The sequence below is a fragment of the Schistocerca serialis genome, chromosome 2, assembly GCF_023864345.2.
Source record: "Schistocerca serialis cubense isolate TAMUIC-IGC-003099 chromosome 2, iqSchSeri2.2, whole genome shotgun sequence".
NCBI classification, from domain to species: Eukaryota; Metazoa; Arthropoda; class Insecta; order Orthoptera; family Acrididae; genus Schistocerca; species Schistocerca serialis.
This window is the reverse complement of record NC_064639.1, coordinates 566,680,925-566,695,217: the sequence shown is the minus strand read 5'-3', so window position 1 is coordinate 566,695,217 and position 14,293 is coordinate 566,680,925. Positions and strand designations below refer to the sequence as shown.

Below are 14,293 nucleotides of genomic sequence, written 5' to 3'. Positions count from 1 at the left end.
TCAACTTGGAGTTTTAGTTTCATCACGCCAACTGGAAAGGAACGTCAGTTTCGGAATGTGACTGGCAACTATCCTGCTCACAACAGAACAAATTTAAATGGCAGAAAACTTATTGACGTTTGTGATGCATTTGGTCTTATACTTGTGTCTAGGGCTTTTTGACATTTCACGAAAAAGAAAATTCGGCGTTTTCCACAAAAAGGTTTTGGGGAATTTCAACTGGGCTACGTCGCAATATCGAAACGCGATGTTAAGGAAATAGAGAAAGTAGAAGTGAGGAAAGGAGGCAGTTTTAACCGATCACTTCCTGCTGCGCGATGTAGCCGCGTGGTCCAAGGCGCCTTGCCACGGTTTGCGCGGCTCCCCCCATCGGAGGTTCGAGTTCTCCCTCGGGCATTGGTGTGTGTTGTCCTTACCGTAAGTCACTTTAAGTTGGATTAAGTAGTGTGTAAGACTAGGGACGGATGACCTCAGAAGTTTGGTCCCAAAGGAACTTACCACAAATTTCCAATTTATGACTTACTACCCGTGTCAGACTTCTATCATTAAATAAGAAAACACTGCCTGAGAATAAAATTATAAGAAACGACGATGAAAAGCCTAGGCTAAGCTAATTTTTAAGAACTGCTATAGCAAAGGAAAACAGAGATCTGGCATGATACCTGAAAAAATACGCACCTACAGAAAAGGAAATAGCAGCGTTACAAAGAAGATGTAAACTTGCTTGGTGGACTGAAGGCTGTCATAAGGCAGTCCACCTAATAACAGTGGGTTGTAAAACGTTGTACGTTGCCAAAACAAGAGATAAGCTCTCAGAATACGAAGAAGTGCTGAAGCAGACAGCAAAAATCCTCTGTAAAACCAAAAGTTCAAGAGGGCGATGGGAATGTGGCAGTGAATAATTAAGAAAACTGAAAGACTGTGTAATGATCTTGTGGATGTTGTAGTTCTTATTTGCGTGCTTTCTAAGAAAAAGTCGAGACGAATTCCGCGTTAATCAAGAAACTGTTTTATAGTTTTTTTACCCAGTAATGTTTCAGCACTTTTGTGCTATCTTCAGTGGATTATTGTTTAGTTTCTTTCTGAAATATTGTTGTTTCATATTAACCTCTCCCGTAGATTGTTTGAACTTCTGGTACAAATGTATTTATATTTGTAAAAGGAGCGATTGTTAAGTGTCAAACGTTTTTCATTAGTTCGCATACAGTACAGATTTGAGACATACACACATCAAAAGAGTTTTGCATCATTCCGGTTCCGAGAACTCCTGAAGACAAACGTTGAGTGTGGATATTGTATCACAGACTTTGACTGTTCAGAGACGTCTGTAAACCCGCCCAAAGATGTAAACAACCATGCATGAGCAGCGCCTATTAGACGGAGGAGGTTCGACAGCCGATAAGCTGCAGTCATTCCACCATGAAGAAGGTACATGGCTCATGTTGTCTGCAGTTCTACTATGCCTAGACGGTAAACACCGCGGTTCGATCGCGTCCGCTTTGTTACTGAGTGCCAGGATGGTCCCTCAACAAGGGAAGTGTCCAGGCGTCTCAGAGTGAACCAAAACGATGTTGTTCGGACATGGAGGAGATACAGAGAGACAGGAACTGTCGATGACATGCCTCGCTCAGGCCACCCAAGGACTACTACTGGAGTGGATGACCGCTACCTACCGCTGATGGCGCGGAGGAACCCTGACAGCAACGTCACCATGTTGAATACGCTTTTTGTGCAGCCACAGGACCTTATACACATTGTCCAGCGAGTGCAGTAGGATGGAGGTTCGCTGCTGTTTTCGGGTGGCATTATGTGGGGCCGACGCTGTGGTCATGGAAGGCGCCGAAGCGGCTGTGCAATACGTGAATGTCATCCTCTGACAGATAGTGCAACCATATCGGCAGCATATTGGCGAGGCATTCGTCTTCACGGAAGACAGTTCGCGCCCTCATCGTGCACATCTACATCTACATCCATACTCCGCAAGCCACCTGTCGGTGTGTGGCGGAGGGTACCTTGAGTACCTCTATCGGTTCTACCTTTTATTCCAGTCTCGTATTGTTCGTGGAAAGCAGGATTGTCGGTATGCCTCTGTGTGGGCTCTAATCTCTCTGATTTTATGCTCATGGTCTCTTCGCGAGATATACGTAGGAGGGAACAATATACTGCTTGACTCCTCGGTGAAGGTATGTTCTCGAAACTTCAACAAAAGCCCGTACCGGGCTACTGAACGTCTCTCCTGCAGAGTCTTCGACTGGAGTTTATCTATAATCTCCGTAACGCTTTCGCGATTACTAAACGATCCTGTAACGAAGCGCGCTGCTCTCCGTTGGATGTTTTCTATCTCCTCTATCAACCCTAGCGAACAAGCGTACTGTAACCTACTTCCTTTGTTTCACTCCTAATGCGTACTCCCAGAAAATTTATGGCATTAACTGATTCCAGTTGCTGACCTGCTGTATTGTAGCTAAATGATAAGGGATCTTTCTTTCTATGTATTCGCAGCACATTACACTTGTGAATGACTTCCTTCAAGATAACGACATCGCTCGACTAGAGTGGTGAGCATATTCTCCAGACATGAACCCTATCGGACCTGCCTGGGATGGATTGAAAATGGTTGTTTATGGACGACGTGACCCACCAACCACTCTAAGGGATCCACGCCGAATCGCCATTGAGGAGTGGGACAATCTGGACCAACAGTGCCTTGATGAACTTTGTGGATAGTATGCCATAAAGAATACAGGCACGCATCAATGCGAGTGGACGTGCTATTGGGTATTGTAGGCATTGGTGTGTACAAAAATCTGGATCACCACCTGTGTAGGTTTCGCTGCATGGTGGTACAACATGCAATGTATGGTTTTCATGAACAATAACAAGGGAGGGAATGACGTTTATGTTGATCTCTATTCCAATTTTCTGTGCAGGTTCCGGAACTCTCGGAATCGAGGTGATGCAAAACTTTTTTTGATGTGTGTATATCACAGGCTTAAGACTTCAGGAGTTGTTCATTTACCGTATGCCTAAAGATTTTGGTTTTATGGTAAATTTGAAATAATACATGTATGTAAATGTGTTTACACACCTCACGTGAAGCTATTAATTGCGTACGGTGGTAGCTTTAAATCTACTATGCAATCTACAGCTTTCATCTGCAAACAACGAAACGACTTTTTATTTTCTTTGTTTGTTGTTTATTCCGACTGGGAAATCGATATATATCGAGGTATTTGGCGTGTTGCGGTTATTCTAAGTGAAGTGGTTTTTACCTCGTTTGTGTCGTATAAACGAAGTTATTTTTTAACTTAAAGGGGGATCACTGTTGTCAGCTGCAGCAGGACGTTATGCGGTATCAATAGCGACAAGTGTCATTTTACTTTCGCTCGTCGCCGCTGATTCCGCGTATCATCCCGCTGCAGCTGACAACAGTGATCCACTGATCCCCCTTTATTTTAATATAATGTTTCACAGCTGCGAATTCTGCGCGATGTCAGTTCTTACGGACATGTCCGAAAGAACAGACACCACGAATCCATATAAGAAGCTATTTCTTTTACTGCTGTCGTTACACATGCATTTTGTATGATTCATTTGCCAAGACTAGAGTTTCTACCGCCATTCCACGTTTTATGGCTATATGGTGTTCATTTCTTTTGTGAGGTGTTTCTTTGGGTGCGGCGTACGTTTTTGACATTTGTGATGCTTATGTCATGTTTGTGTGTATGTGTGTGTGTGTGTTTAATTTTACAGCCTGAGGGTATGTGTATGATATACTTTGCCTAAAAGATGAATCACACTCTCGAAGGAAAGAACTTTATAATGACATAAACGCTATCCACCCACAAATACAAATCACCATTGAAACGAAAATAGAACACAGACTTAATGTCATAAACCTCATCATACCAAGAGAAACAATAAGGCTGAGTTCAAAATTTATATGAAGTCTATAATCTCCAGCGCAATTGTTCAAAACCAATCCAATCACTCCATAACTCACAAAGAAGTCAGTTTTAAATATTTATTACACAGACGGAGCACTACATCTATGAACAAACGTGATTACACAGAAGAACTGAACGTAATAAAATAAACTGCACAGGAGAATGGGTACGATGCAAAGCCAACAGACAAAGTAAACAACAAAATACAAAAGCAGCGAACACATAATAGACAGAAAAACACACACACACGCACACGCACGCACAGAGAGAGAAAGAGAGAGAGTGGTGGGGGAGGGGGTAGAGAGAGATAGGGGGGGTGGAGGGAGATGGAGATAGGTGACACTACTCAGATACTGTCAACAGATAGTAACAAAAGGCACGTAATGACTTACAGCAACATAACTACTCACTGAGTAGGCAATATGATAAAGAGTCAAGAACTCAGCAAAGGATACCGAAAAAACAACACAATACAGAACAGACTTGGAAGACATAATACCGGCGCTGATAAATATAGACAGTCTGGTATATATCGATTAACACGCAATTACAGTCAATCTACATATGTGGGTCGAACGTGGAGAAATTGTAGAACCAGATATACAGAACATGATTGCATTCGCAATTGTAGTGATGTTTTAGTGACTTTTGGCTATTGATTACGCCTTTTCTCCAATCGCCCACGAGAGCAATGACCATTAGGGATCCGTGTGCGGTTGTGCTACAGTCACTAAGTATGGAGCATATACAACCACAAATCCAGACTTTTAACCGATTGCTACCACGGTTACTGCAGAGGCCCAGAACAATTTTAGATTTAGTGCCATACAGGACTGTTTGCACTCCTGCATATATTTTTAACCACATTATTTTATGACATTGTAACTGGGCAACACAGCTCTTCAGCTGTCTTTGCCGATTCGTCGAAACAGGAGTCCGTTGGTTGCTCTGTTGTTTTTCCTGATCGAGTACTCAAGGTCCGGCAGACTCGGGACTTAATTGTCTTCGACGTGGAATTATATGCGATCTTGCAGGCACTGGAGCAGATGAGATGCTGTTTCAAGTGCTAAATTCCTTGTATATTCAGTTTCTCTGAACCACCTTCATTCTCTACAATGCTTGTTCCCAGCAGTGAAAGAGTACAGAATATACAAGACACCCTCCTCCAAGTACATTGGCTGTGGAGGGAGGTCTTTTTGCTTGGGACCAAGGCACATGAATATTGCGGGCAACGAAAGCGCAGATGTAGCAGCGAAGGAGACATGTCGTGGTCCTCAGTTATTTCACTGTGCCGTCCCCTTGCACACTGTCGCCTCGCTGTTGAGGTACAGAGTCATGCCGCGATGGGAGTAACTGGATGTGACAGCTAATATGCTGCATCTAGTAAAGCGCACTACGCGGCGGTGTTTCAGCCACGAAGATGGGGTGAGCTTCCCCTTGTTAGTCTCCGCGTAGGCCACAGTCCTTTCGCGCCTGGCTTCTTGCTCCGGCGCGGCGACCCTCCAGTGTGTGGTGCTTATGGTGTACAGATCACTGTACGCCACATTATGTTAGACTGTGTTTTATTTTCGGGACAGAGGGCAACGGAAAATTTACCAGTAGTTCTGCCCTCTGTTTTAAGTGACATTGAAACGAATTTGGTTAGAGTTCTAAGGTTTTGTAATCTGTCCACCTTGTTTCCGCAGGTTTTAGGGAGATGTTCTTAATGTGTTAACAGAGGAACGGTTTGGTACTTTATTGTGGCGCTGTTCGTATTGAGAAGTGTTCATTTATGTTCGAGCATTAGAGACATACTTCTGTTCCTGGCCAGATAAGGCAAGGAGACTACAGTCTCCTAAACGATTGCGATAACTGAGTATCTTCAATCATAGGAGTTTTCCGACGCAATAATAAGTCCATTGAGTAGCCGTATTTATTTTCTGGACGTCACACTGCATCTCCAAGGCGCCACCAGTCTTCTACGATGCGGAAGATCGACACTTTGCTGATCACTCGGGTGACATTTGCGCATCGAACAAGAGGGAAGAGTAAATTCACATACATGCAGTCCCACTAATTCGTCTGTGAGTTTTTCGTTGTCTACGCCAGCTTGGGTGGTGGTTAGAACTAACAAAAGGGTTACAAAATCAACCTTTGCAGTGTTCTTAACGAACATAACAGGTGACGCGTTTTGACCGCTAGGTGTTGTGCCAGTCTTGGATAGGGTAAACAGTAGGATTTATAATTGTGTATTTGTTAGGATTTCATGTTGTGTGTTTTGCACTTTCATTTTTATTTTACAGTTAAACATTCATTAAAAGAATTCTCTTAAACTAGGTTTTGTCCTTATTCTCACTCTGAATACACTAGACAAGCAATAGATATACACTCCTGGAAATGGAAAAAAGAACACATTGACACCGGTGTGTCAGACCCACCATACTTGCTCCGGACACTGCGAGAGGGCTGCACAAGCAATGATCACACGCACGGCACAGCGGAAACACCAGGAACCGCGGTGTTGGCCGTCGAATGGCGCTAGCTGCGCAGCATTTGTGCACCGCCGCCGTCAGTGTCAGCCAGTTTGCCGTGGCATACGGAGCTCCATCGCAGTCTTTAACACTGGTAGCATGCCGCGACAGCGTGGACGTGAACCGTATGTGCAGTTGACGGACTTTGAGCGAGGGCGTATAGTGGGCATGCGGGAGGCCGGGTGGACGTACCGCCGAATTGCTCAACACGTGGGGCGTGAGGTCTCCACAGTACATTGATGTTGTCGCCAGTGGTCGGCGGAAGGTGCACGTGCCCATCGACCTGGGACCGTACCGCAGCGACGCACGGACGCACGCCAAGACCGTAGGATCCTACGCAGTGCCGTAGGGGACCGCACCGCCACTTCGCAGCAAATTAGGGACACTGTTGCTCCTGGGGTATCGGCGAGGACCATTCGCAACCGTCTCCATGAAGCTGGGCTACGGTCCCGCACACCGTTAGGCCGTCTTCCGCTCACGCCCCAACAACGTGCAGCCCGCCTCCAGTGGTGTCGCGACAGGCGTGAATGGAGGGACGAATGGAGACGTGTCGTCTTCAGCGATGAGAGTCGCTTCTGCCTTGGTGCCAATGATGGTCGTATGCGTGTTTGGCGCCGTGCAGGTGAGCGCCACAATCAGGACTGCATACGACCGAGGCACACAGGGCCAACACCCGGCATCATGGTGTGGGGAGCGATCTCCTACACTGGCCGTACACCACTGGTGATCGTCGAGGGGACACTGAATTGTGCACGGTACATCCAAACCGTCATCGAACCCATCGTTCTACCATTCCTAGGCCGGCAAGGGAACTTGCTGTTCCAACAGGACAATGCACGTCCGCATGTATCCCGTGCCACCCAACGTGCTCTAGAAGGTGTAAGTCAACTACCCTGGCCAGCAAGATCTCCGGATCTGTCCCCCATTGAGCATGTTTGGGACTGGATGAAGCGTTGTCTCACGCGGTCTGCACGTCCAGCACGAACGCTGGTCCAACTGAGGCGCCAGGTGGAAATGGCATGGCAAGCCGTTCCACAGGACTACATCCAGCATCTCTACGATCGTCTCCATGGAAGAATAGCAGCCTGCATTGCTGCGAAAGGTGGATATACACTGTACTAGTGCCGACATTGTGCATGCTCTGTTGCCTGTGTCTATGTGCCTGTGGTTCTGTCAGTGTGATCATGTGATGTATCTGACCCCAGGAATGTGTCAATAAAGTTTCCCCTTCCTGGGACAATGAATTCACGGTGTTCTTATTTCAATTTCCAGCAGTGTATATGGAACGGTCAATTAAATTAATTTTTCATGCCAAGAATACCTCAGTGTTGTCGCGAAAAACAAAGCCAGAGTCAGATAGCTATGAATGCACTACTAACGCCATTGATGGCGTCTTGCAAAATAACCCACACAAGAGGTCAACTTGTTACAAATTTTCAGAAAGAAAACAAACAACCCACATCTTATATTGCATGCAGTAATATTTTTCTATTATCTTTTCAATGGATGATGAATACAATGTAAGTTCTAAGGACAAAAAGATATTTTATATGTGACATAACGACAGTTCAACAATTTTAGGATTTTTTTCCTGTATTTGTACTGTGAAACCTTGCTTCTTGTCAAATTTCTTGTTTCTAGCTCAACGGGAAGTACCCCTAAGGTTTTGATGAGTGAGTCTACGAGTATTGAATCTATGACATAAATGGCCGCATATTTCGATTTCTTTGACTTGCAAGTTTAAATGTTTTACACCGCCAACGGACCGTAGATCGTAGTATGTGACATAAATTTCAACTTGATACATCTATCCGTTCCAGACAAAAATGTATCTTAGGAGTCGGAACGACAGACAGACAACAAAACAATGCTATAAGGATTCCGCTTTTACAGACTGATGAATGAAACCCTAAAAAAAGATAGGAAAAAGCGTGTCACCCCACCCAAAGGATTACTAGGGGACGTCTTAGTTCCACAGTTTTTTTTTTATCAAGATAGTAAGTCATATCGCCCGATGAACCATGTACCATCGGTGGGGTGACATGCATTCCTCAGCGATACAGATAGCCGTACCGCAGGTGCAACCACTACGGAGGAGTATCTGTTGAGAAGCCAGACAAATGTTTGGTTCCTGAAGAGGGGCAGTAGCCTTTTCAGTAGTTCCAGGGGCAACAGTCTGGATGATTGACCGATCTGGCATTGTAATATCAACCTAAACGGTCTTGCTGTGCTAGTACTGCGAAGGGCTGTGATATTTCCCGGGCTCATGCAGCTCTGGTAAAATATTCCAGAGGTAAAATAGTCCCTCATTCGTATCTCCGGGAAAGGACTGCCCAGGAGGATGTCACCATCAGGAGAAATAAAACTGTCATTATACGGATCGGTGCGTGGAATGTCAGAGCGCTTAATCGGAAACTTTAAGAAGGGAAATGGATCAATTGAACTTAGATATAGTGGGAATTAATGAAGTTCGGTGACAGGAGGTACAAGAATTCTGGTGCGGTGAATACGGGTTTATAAATACTAAGAGAAATATGGGTAATGCAGGAGTGGGTTTCACAATGAATAAGATAACAGGAATTCGGCTAAGCTACTATGAACAGCATAGTGAACGCATTATCGTATCCAAGATAGACAAGAAGCCCTCACCCACCACTGTAGAACTTGTTTATATCTCAACTAGCTAAGCAGAAGATGAAGAAATTGAGAAACGTATGACGAGATAAAAGAAGTTATTCAGATAGTTAAGAAAGACCAAAATTTAATAGTGATGGGGGACTGGTATTCCAAAGCAGGAAGCTAAGGAAAAATAGCAGGTGAATATCGACTGGGGAAAAGGAATGAAAGAGGATGCCGCTTGGTAGAGCTTTGTACGGGGCATAATTTAATCGTCGCTGCAACTTGTTTTAAGAGTCACAAAAGAATATTGTTTACATGGAAGAGACCTAGAATACCGCAAGGTTTCAGACTGATTATGTGGTGATAAGACAGATTTAGGAATCAGGTTTTAATCTGTAAATCATTTCCAGGGGCAGATGTAGACTATGACCACAATATATTGGTTACTATCTGTAGAATAAAAGTGAAGGTATTGGAAAAAGGTAGGAAATTAAGGAGATGGGACCTGAATAAGTTGAAAAAAACCAAAGGTTGCTGAGAGTTTCAGAGGGAGTATTAGGGGACGGATGACTAGATCAGAGGAAAGGAATACAGAAGAAGACGAATGGGTAACTTTAAGACATGAAATAGCAGCAGAGAATCAAATACGTAAAAGGACAAGCCCTAGTGAAATACATGGATCACACAAGAGATATTGAATATAATCGATGAAGAAGAAAATATAAAAATTCAGCAAATGAAGAAGGCGAAAGGGAATACAAAACTCTAAAATATCAGATTGCCAGGAAGTGCAAAATGGCTAAGCAGGTATGGCTAGAGGACAAATGTAAGCATTTAGAAGCGTATTTCTTCACGGGAAAAATAGATACCGTCTACAGGAAAGTTAAAGAGGCCATTACAGATAAAAAGAAGCAGCTGTTCGAATATCAAGAGCTCAGATGGGAAACTAGTGCTATGCATAAAAGGGAAAGCTGGAAGATTGGTGGGGTACATAGAAGGTCTGTACAAGGGAGATAAACTTGAAAGCAATGTTACAGAAATGGAACTGGACATAGTTGAAGATGAGATGGGATATATGATACTGCGAGAACTTGACACAGCTCTGAAAGCCCTAAGTCGAAACAAGACCCCAGGAGTAGACGATATTCCGTCAGAACTTGTGATAGCCTTGGGACAGTCATCCATTAAAAAACTCTTCTATCTAGTGTTAAAGATGCAGGAGACAGATGAAATACCTTCAGACTTCAAGAAGAATGTAATAATTTGAGAGAAAGCAATTACTAACAGGTGTGAGAATAACTGAACTATCAGTTTGATGCCATGGCTGCAAAATACTAACTTGAATTCTTTACACAATAATGGAAAAACTGGTGGAAACTGGCCTCGGAAAAGATCAGTTTGGATCCCGGAGAAATGTAGGAACATGCGACGCAATACTGACCCTATGACTTACAAGAAAGGTTAAGTAAAGACGAACCTAAGATTGTAGTATTTGTAGACTGAGACAAAGCTTTTGCGATATTGACTGGAATACTCTCCTTGAAATTCTGCAGGTAGCAGGGATAAAATACTGGGAGCGAAAGGCTATTTACAACAGAAAACAGAAGGCAGTAATAAGGGTCGAGGGGCATGAAAGGGTAGCAATGGTTGAGAAGGCAGTGAGGCAGATTTTTAGCCTATCCCAGACGTTATTCAATCTGTATATTGAGCAAGCAGTAAAGGAAATAAAAGAAAAAATTTGGAGTAGGAATTAATATCCAGGCAGAAGAAATAAAGACCATCAGGTTTGCCAGTAACATAATTCTGTCAGAGACAGCAAATTCCTTGGATGAACAGTTGAACGGAGTGGACATTCTCTTGAAAGGAGGATATAAAATGAACATCAAGAAAAGCAAAACAAGGTTAATGAAATGTAGTCGAATTAAATCATGTGATGCTAAGGGAATTAGATTAATACATGAGTTTGGCTACTTGAGCAGCAAAATAACTGAAGAATGCAGAAGCAAAGAGGATATTAAGTTTAGACTGGAAATGCCGAGAACAGGATTTCTGAAGAAGAGATATTTATTAACATCGAATATAGATTTAAATATCAGGAAGTATTTGTCTGGAGTGTAGCGATGTGTGGAAATGAATCATGGACGATAAACAGTTCAGACAAAAAAAGAGTAGAAGCTTTCGAAATGTGGCACTACAGAAGATTATTGGATATTATATGGGTAGATAACGTAACTAATGAAGAGGTCCAGAATGAGATTTTCACTCTGCAGTGGAGTATGCGCTCATATGAAACCTCGTGGCAGATTAAAACTGTGTGCCGGACCGAGACTCGAACTCGGGACCTTTGCCTTTCACGGGCAAGTGCTCTACCAACTGAGCTAGTTGGTAGAGCACTTGCTAGTTCTGCAAGGTTCGCAGAAGAGCTTCTGTGAAGTTTGGAATGTAGGAGACGAGGTACTGGCAGAAGTAAGACTGTGAGGACGGGGCGTGAGTCGTGCTTGGGTAGCTCAGTTCGTAGAGCATTTGCCCGCGAAAGGCAAAGGTCCCGAGTTCGAGTCTCGGTCCGGCACACAATTTTAATCTGCCAGGAAGTTTCAATGAGGAGATACTGAATATAATTGGAGAGACAAGAAATTTTTGGCACAACTTGACCAAAAGAAGGAATCGGTTGATAGGACACGTTCTGAGACATCAAATGTTCAAATTTGTGTGAAATCTTATGGTACTTAACTGCTAAGATCACCAGTCCCTAAGCTTACACACTACTTAACCTAAATTATCCTAAGAACAAACACACACACACACATGCCCAAGGGAGGACTCGAACCTCCGCCGGGACCAGCCACACAGTGCATGACTGCAGCGCCTTATACCGCTCAGCTAATCCCGCGCGGCTCTGAGACGTCAAGGGATCACCAATTTAGTATTGGAGGGAAGTGTGGAGGATAAAAATCGTAGAGGGAGACCCAATGATGAATAGAGTAAGCAGATTCAGAAGGATGTAGGTTGCAGTAGTTGTTCGGAGGTGAAGATACTTGCACAGTATAGAGTAGCATGGAGAGCTGCATCAAACCAGTGTTGCCACTGAAGACTAAAACAACAATAAGTCACCTTTAATGGAATTTTCTCGAAGCGTTTCGAAGTTAAGCATTCGATGTCAATTTTGGCTAGTGCTACCTCTACCTCTAGGAGTCAACTGTCACTGGAAATGTCACCATTCGTAAATCCCGAAAGCTATGGACTAGAAACTAACATAGCGCGTTTTCGTTTTTTTTTTTTTTTTTTTTTTTTTTTTTTTTTTTTTTTTTAATGTCGTTCCCTTAACCACCTAAGACACTACCCTAGGGGTATCTTACCCCACAGCAAACTCTTCTAAATGACAAGTCACATTTAGCAAATCTGATTCGAATTTTTTACAGACGATCTAGTGCTAAGCATATCTATTCATATTCAGACGGTAGTTGTCTCGTTGTACTAACTCATATGTATCAAGTCTTTGTGAAGCATTGCAGGCCTTCCAGAGCTATGGTCGAACAGGATACATGCGCAGTATGCGAAGTATCTCGTAGGACAAGACTGTCATCCACGAACCTCATAAATGGCACCTTTATATTCTTAATTTTATCTTGCATTGAGGTTCGTCTTTCCCTTATACCACAAAAAAATTATGCTGCAATGTTAATGAGCTGTAGCTCTCTTTTACAAAATATTTAACTTCACTTAGCTTTATTCGGTTTCGACAGATATTATACTTAAGCGTCTCTCCTGTATTGCATTTCGTTATCTACATAATTCTGAATATCTTATTCCAGCTTTCACATATGATGATTTTTTAAAGATGGGTATTCAAATGTAAATTTCGAATAGCTCTTGACTATCTATCACTACCTGATGGACATTCTTTTCTATTCTTCTCTGGATGCATCCAGTCAGCAATTTATAAGTTTCCCATGCCTTGTTGATCATGTGGTAGCTCTTAGCGTTATCTGCTTTTAATTTCTGCCGCAGTATGAGTACATTGCTTTCCTGGAAACCTGATGGCGCGTTTCATATCTCATGCCCCACTGATTTTAGTGATTCAGAAGATACTTCCATAAAACTGTTGCGTTGAGGAGATTACTCAGTTTACATAAAGTTTACTCAGATCGTGCAAAATTTGACGTATTGTATGACATGAGACAACCTATACAATAAATGCAGACTCACATGTTGAAATGTATTACCTCTAACAACATTCGGTACCCTTACACCAACTTTCAGGATGAGACGGAATTAATAAAAAGTATAAAATGTAGTCACCAGCTACGTAGAACGCGTGTACTTACTGTCGGTAGTGATGCCCCAGTCGCTGACCGTAGCGATCTGGCCTTCGAAGCTATTACTCGCCTGTGAGCGAGAAGGCAGGTTCACCAGCGCGATGTAATCTGTAAAAATAGAAACATATATTTTTATATTTCTCGTTATCTCCCTGGAACAATCAAGACGTAGGACTCTCTTGAAGAATGAAGTCACAGAAGCAATGAAAATACTCTCTTAACTACGATTCTAGTAATCAAGATACATTAACTGTGAACACATATGGACGCATTTAGTACGTAAATGAACGGACGTCTATATAACGTAGTTGATTACGATGACTTAGAAAATATGAGCACTCGACCTACAGTTTCTGAGAAGCCAGGTGTTCTTATCGGTAAAATTAAGAGTAAAATTAAGACAGTTACGTGCGAACCATCGTGTGCCGTCCCTATCTGTTTGTAGAGAGCTGCTTTTGCCAAAAATTTACCAAAGCATTTTCTCAGATATTACCAGTGAATCACAGAACATTATCAACAAAGACAAACGATGCCCGCAATGGACATTCGCGTTGGTATTTCTAATTATAGATCTTACTGCTAAAAAACAAATAAATATTTCGTTCAAATAAGTAGCTTCATGTTTAGAGAAATTTTGTATAAATGACTTGGCTCAGATAAATAATGCAAAAATCTATGCATGGAAAAGCATTCCAACAAGCAAGAAATTAAGCTAAAAATGGCCGTGGAGGAACTATTCAAATAGGGAAACCGAAACTAATTTTACTGTTAAATTATGTTGAAAATGAGCCAATTAAATAGGCTGAAATATACATTATGCTCTCTCTCTATAAGGGTAGGTAATAATTATCAGAAGATGATGAATGAGAAATCCACGATAATTTATTATTATACAAATCGA

General features: G+C 42.7%; 1 protein-coding gene across 1 annotated transcript in view; it reads right to left on the bottom strand.

Moving 5' to 3' along the window:
- LOC126456232 (brachyurin-like) overlaps positions 1–14,293 on the bottom strand; it is a 44,324-nt gene that overhangs the window by 14,387 nt on the left and 15,644 nt on the right. Inside the window, exon 3 of the mRNA XM_050091985.1 lies at positions 13,402–13,500. Coding sequence (XP_049947942.1) covers positions 13,402–13,500 — 99 coding nt within the window. The remainder of the gene's footprint in view (positions 1–13,401; positions 13,501–14,293) is intronic.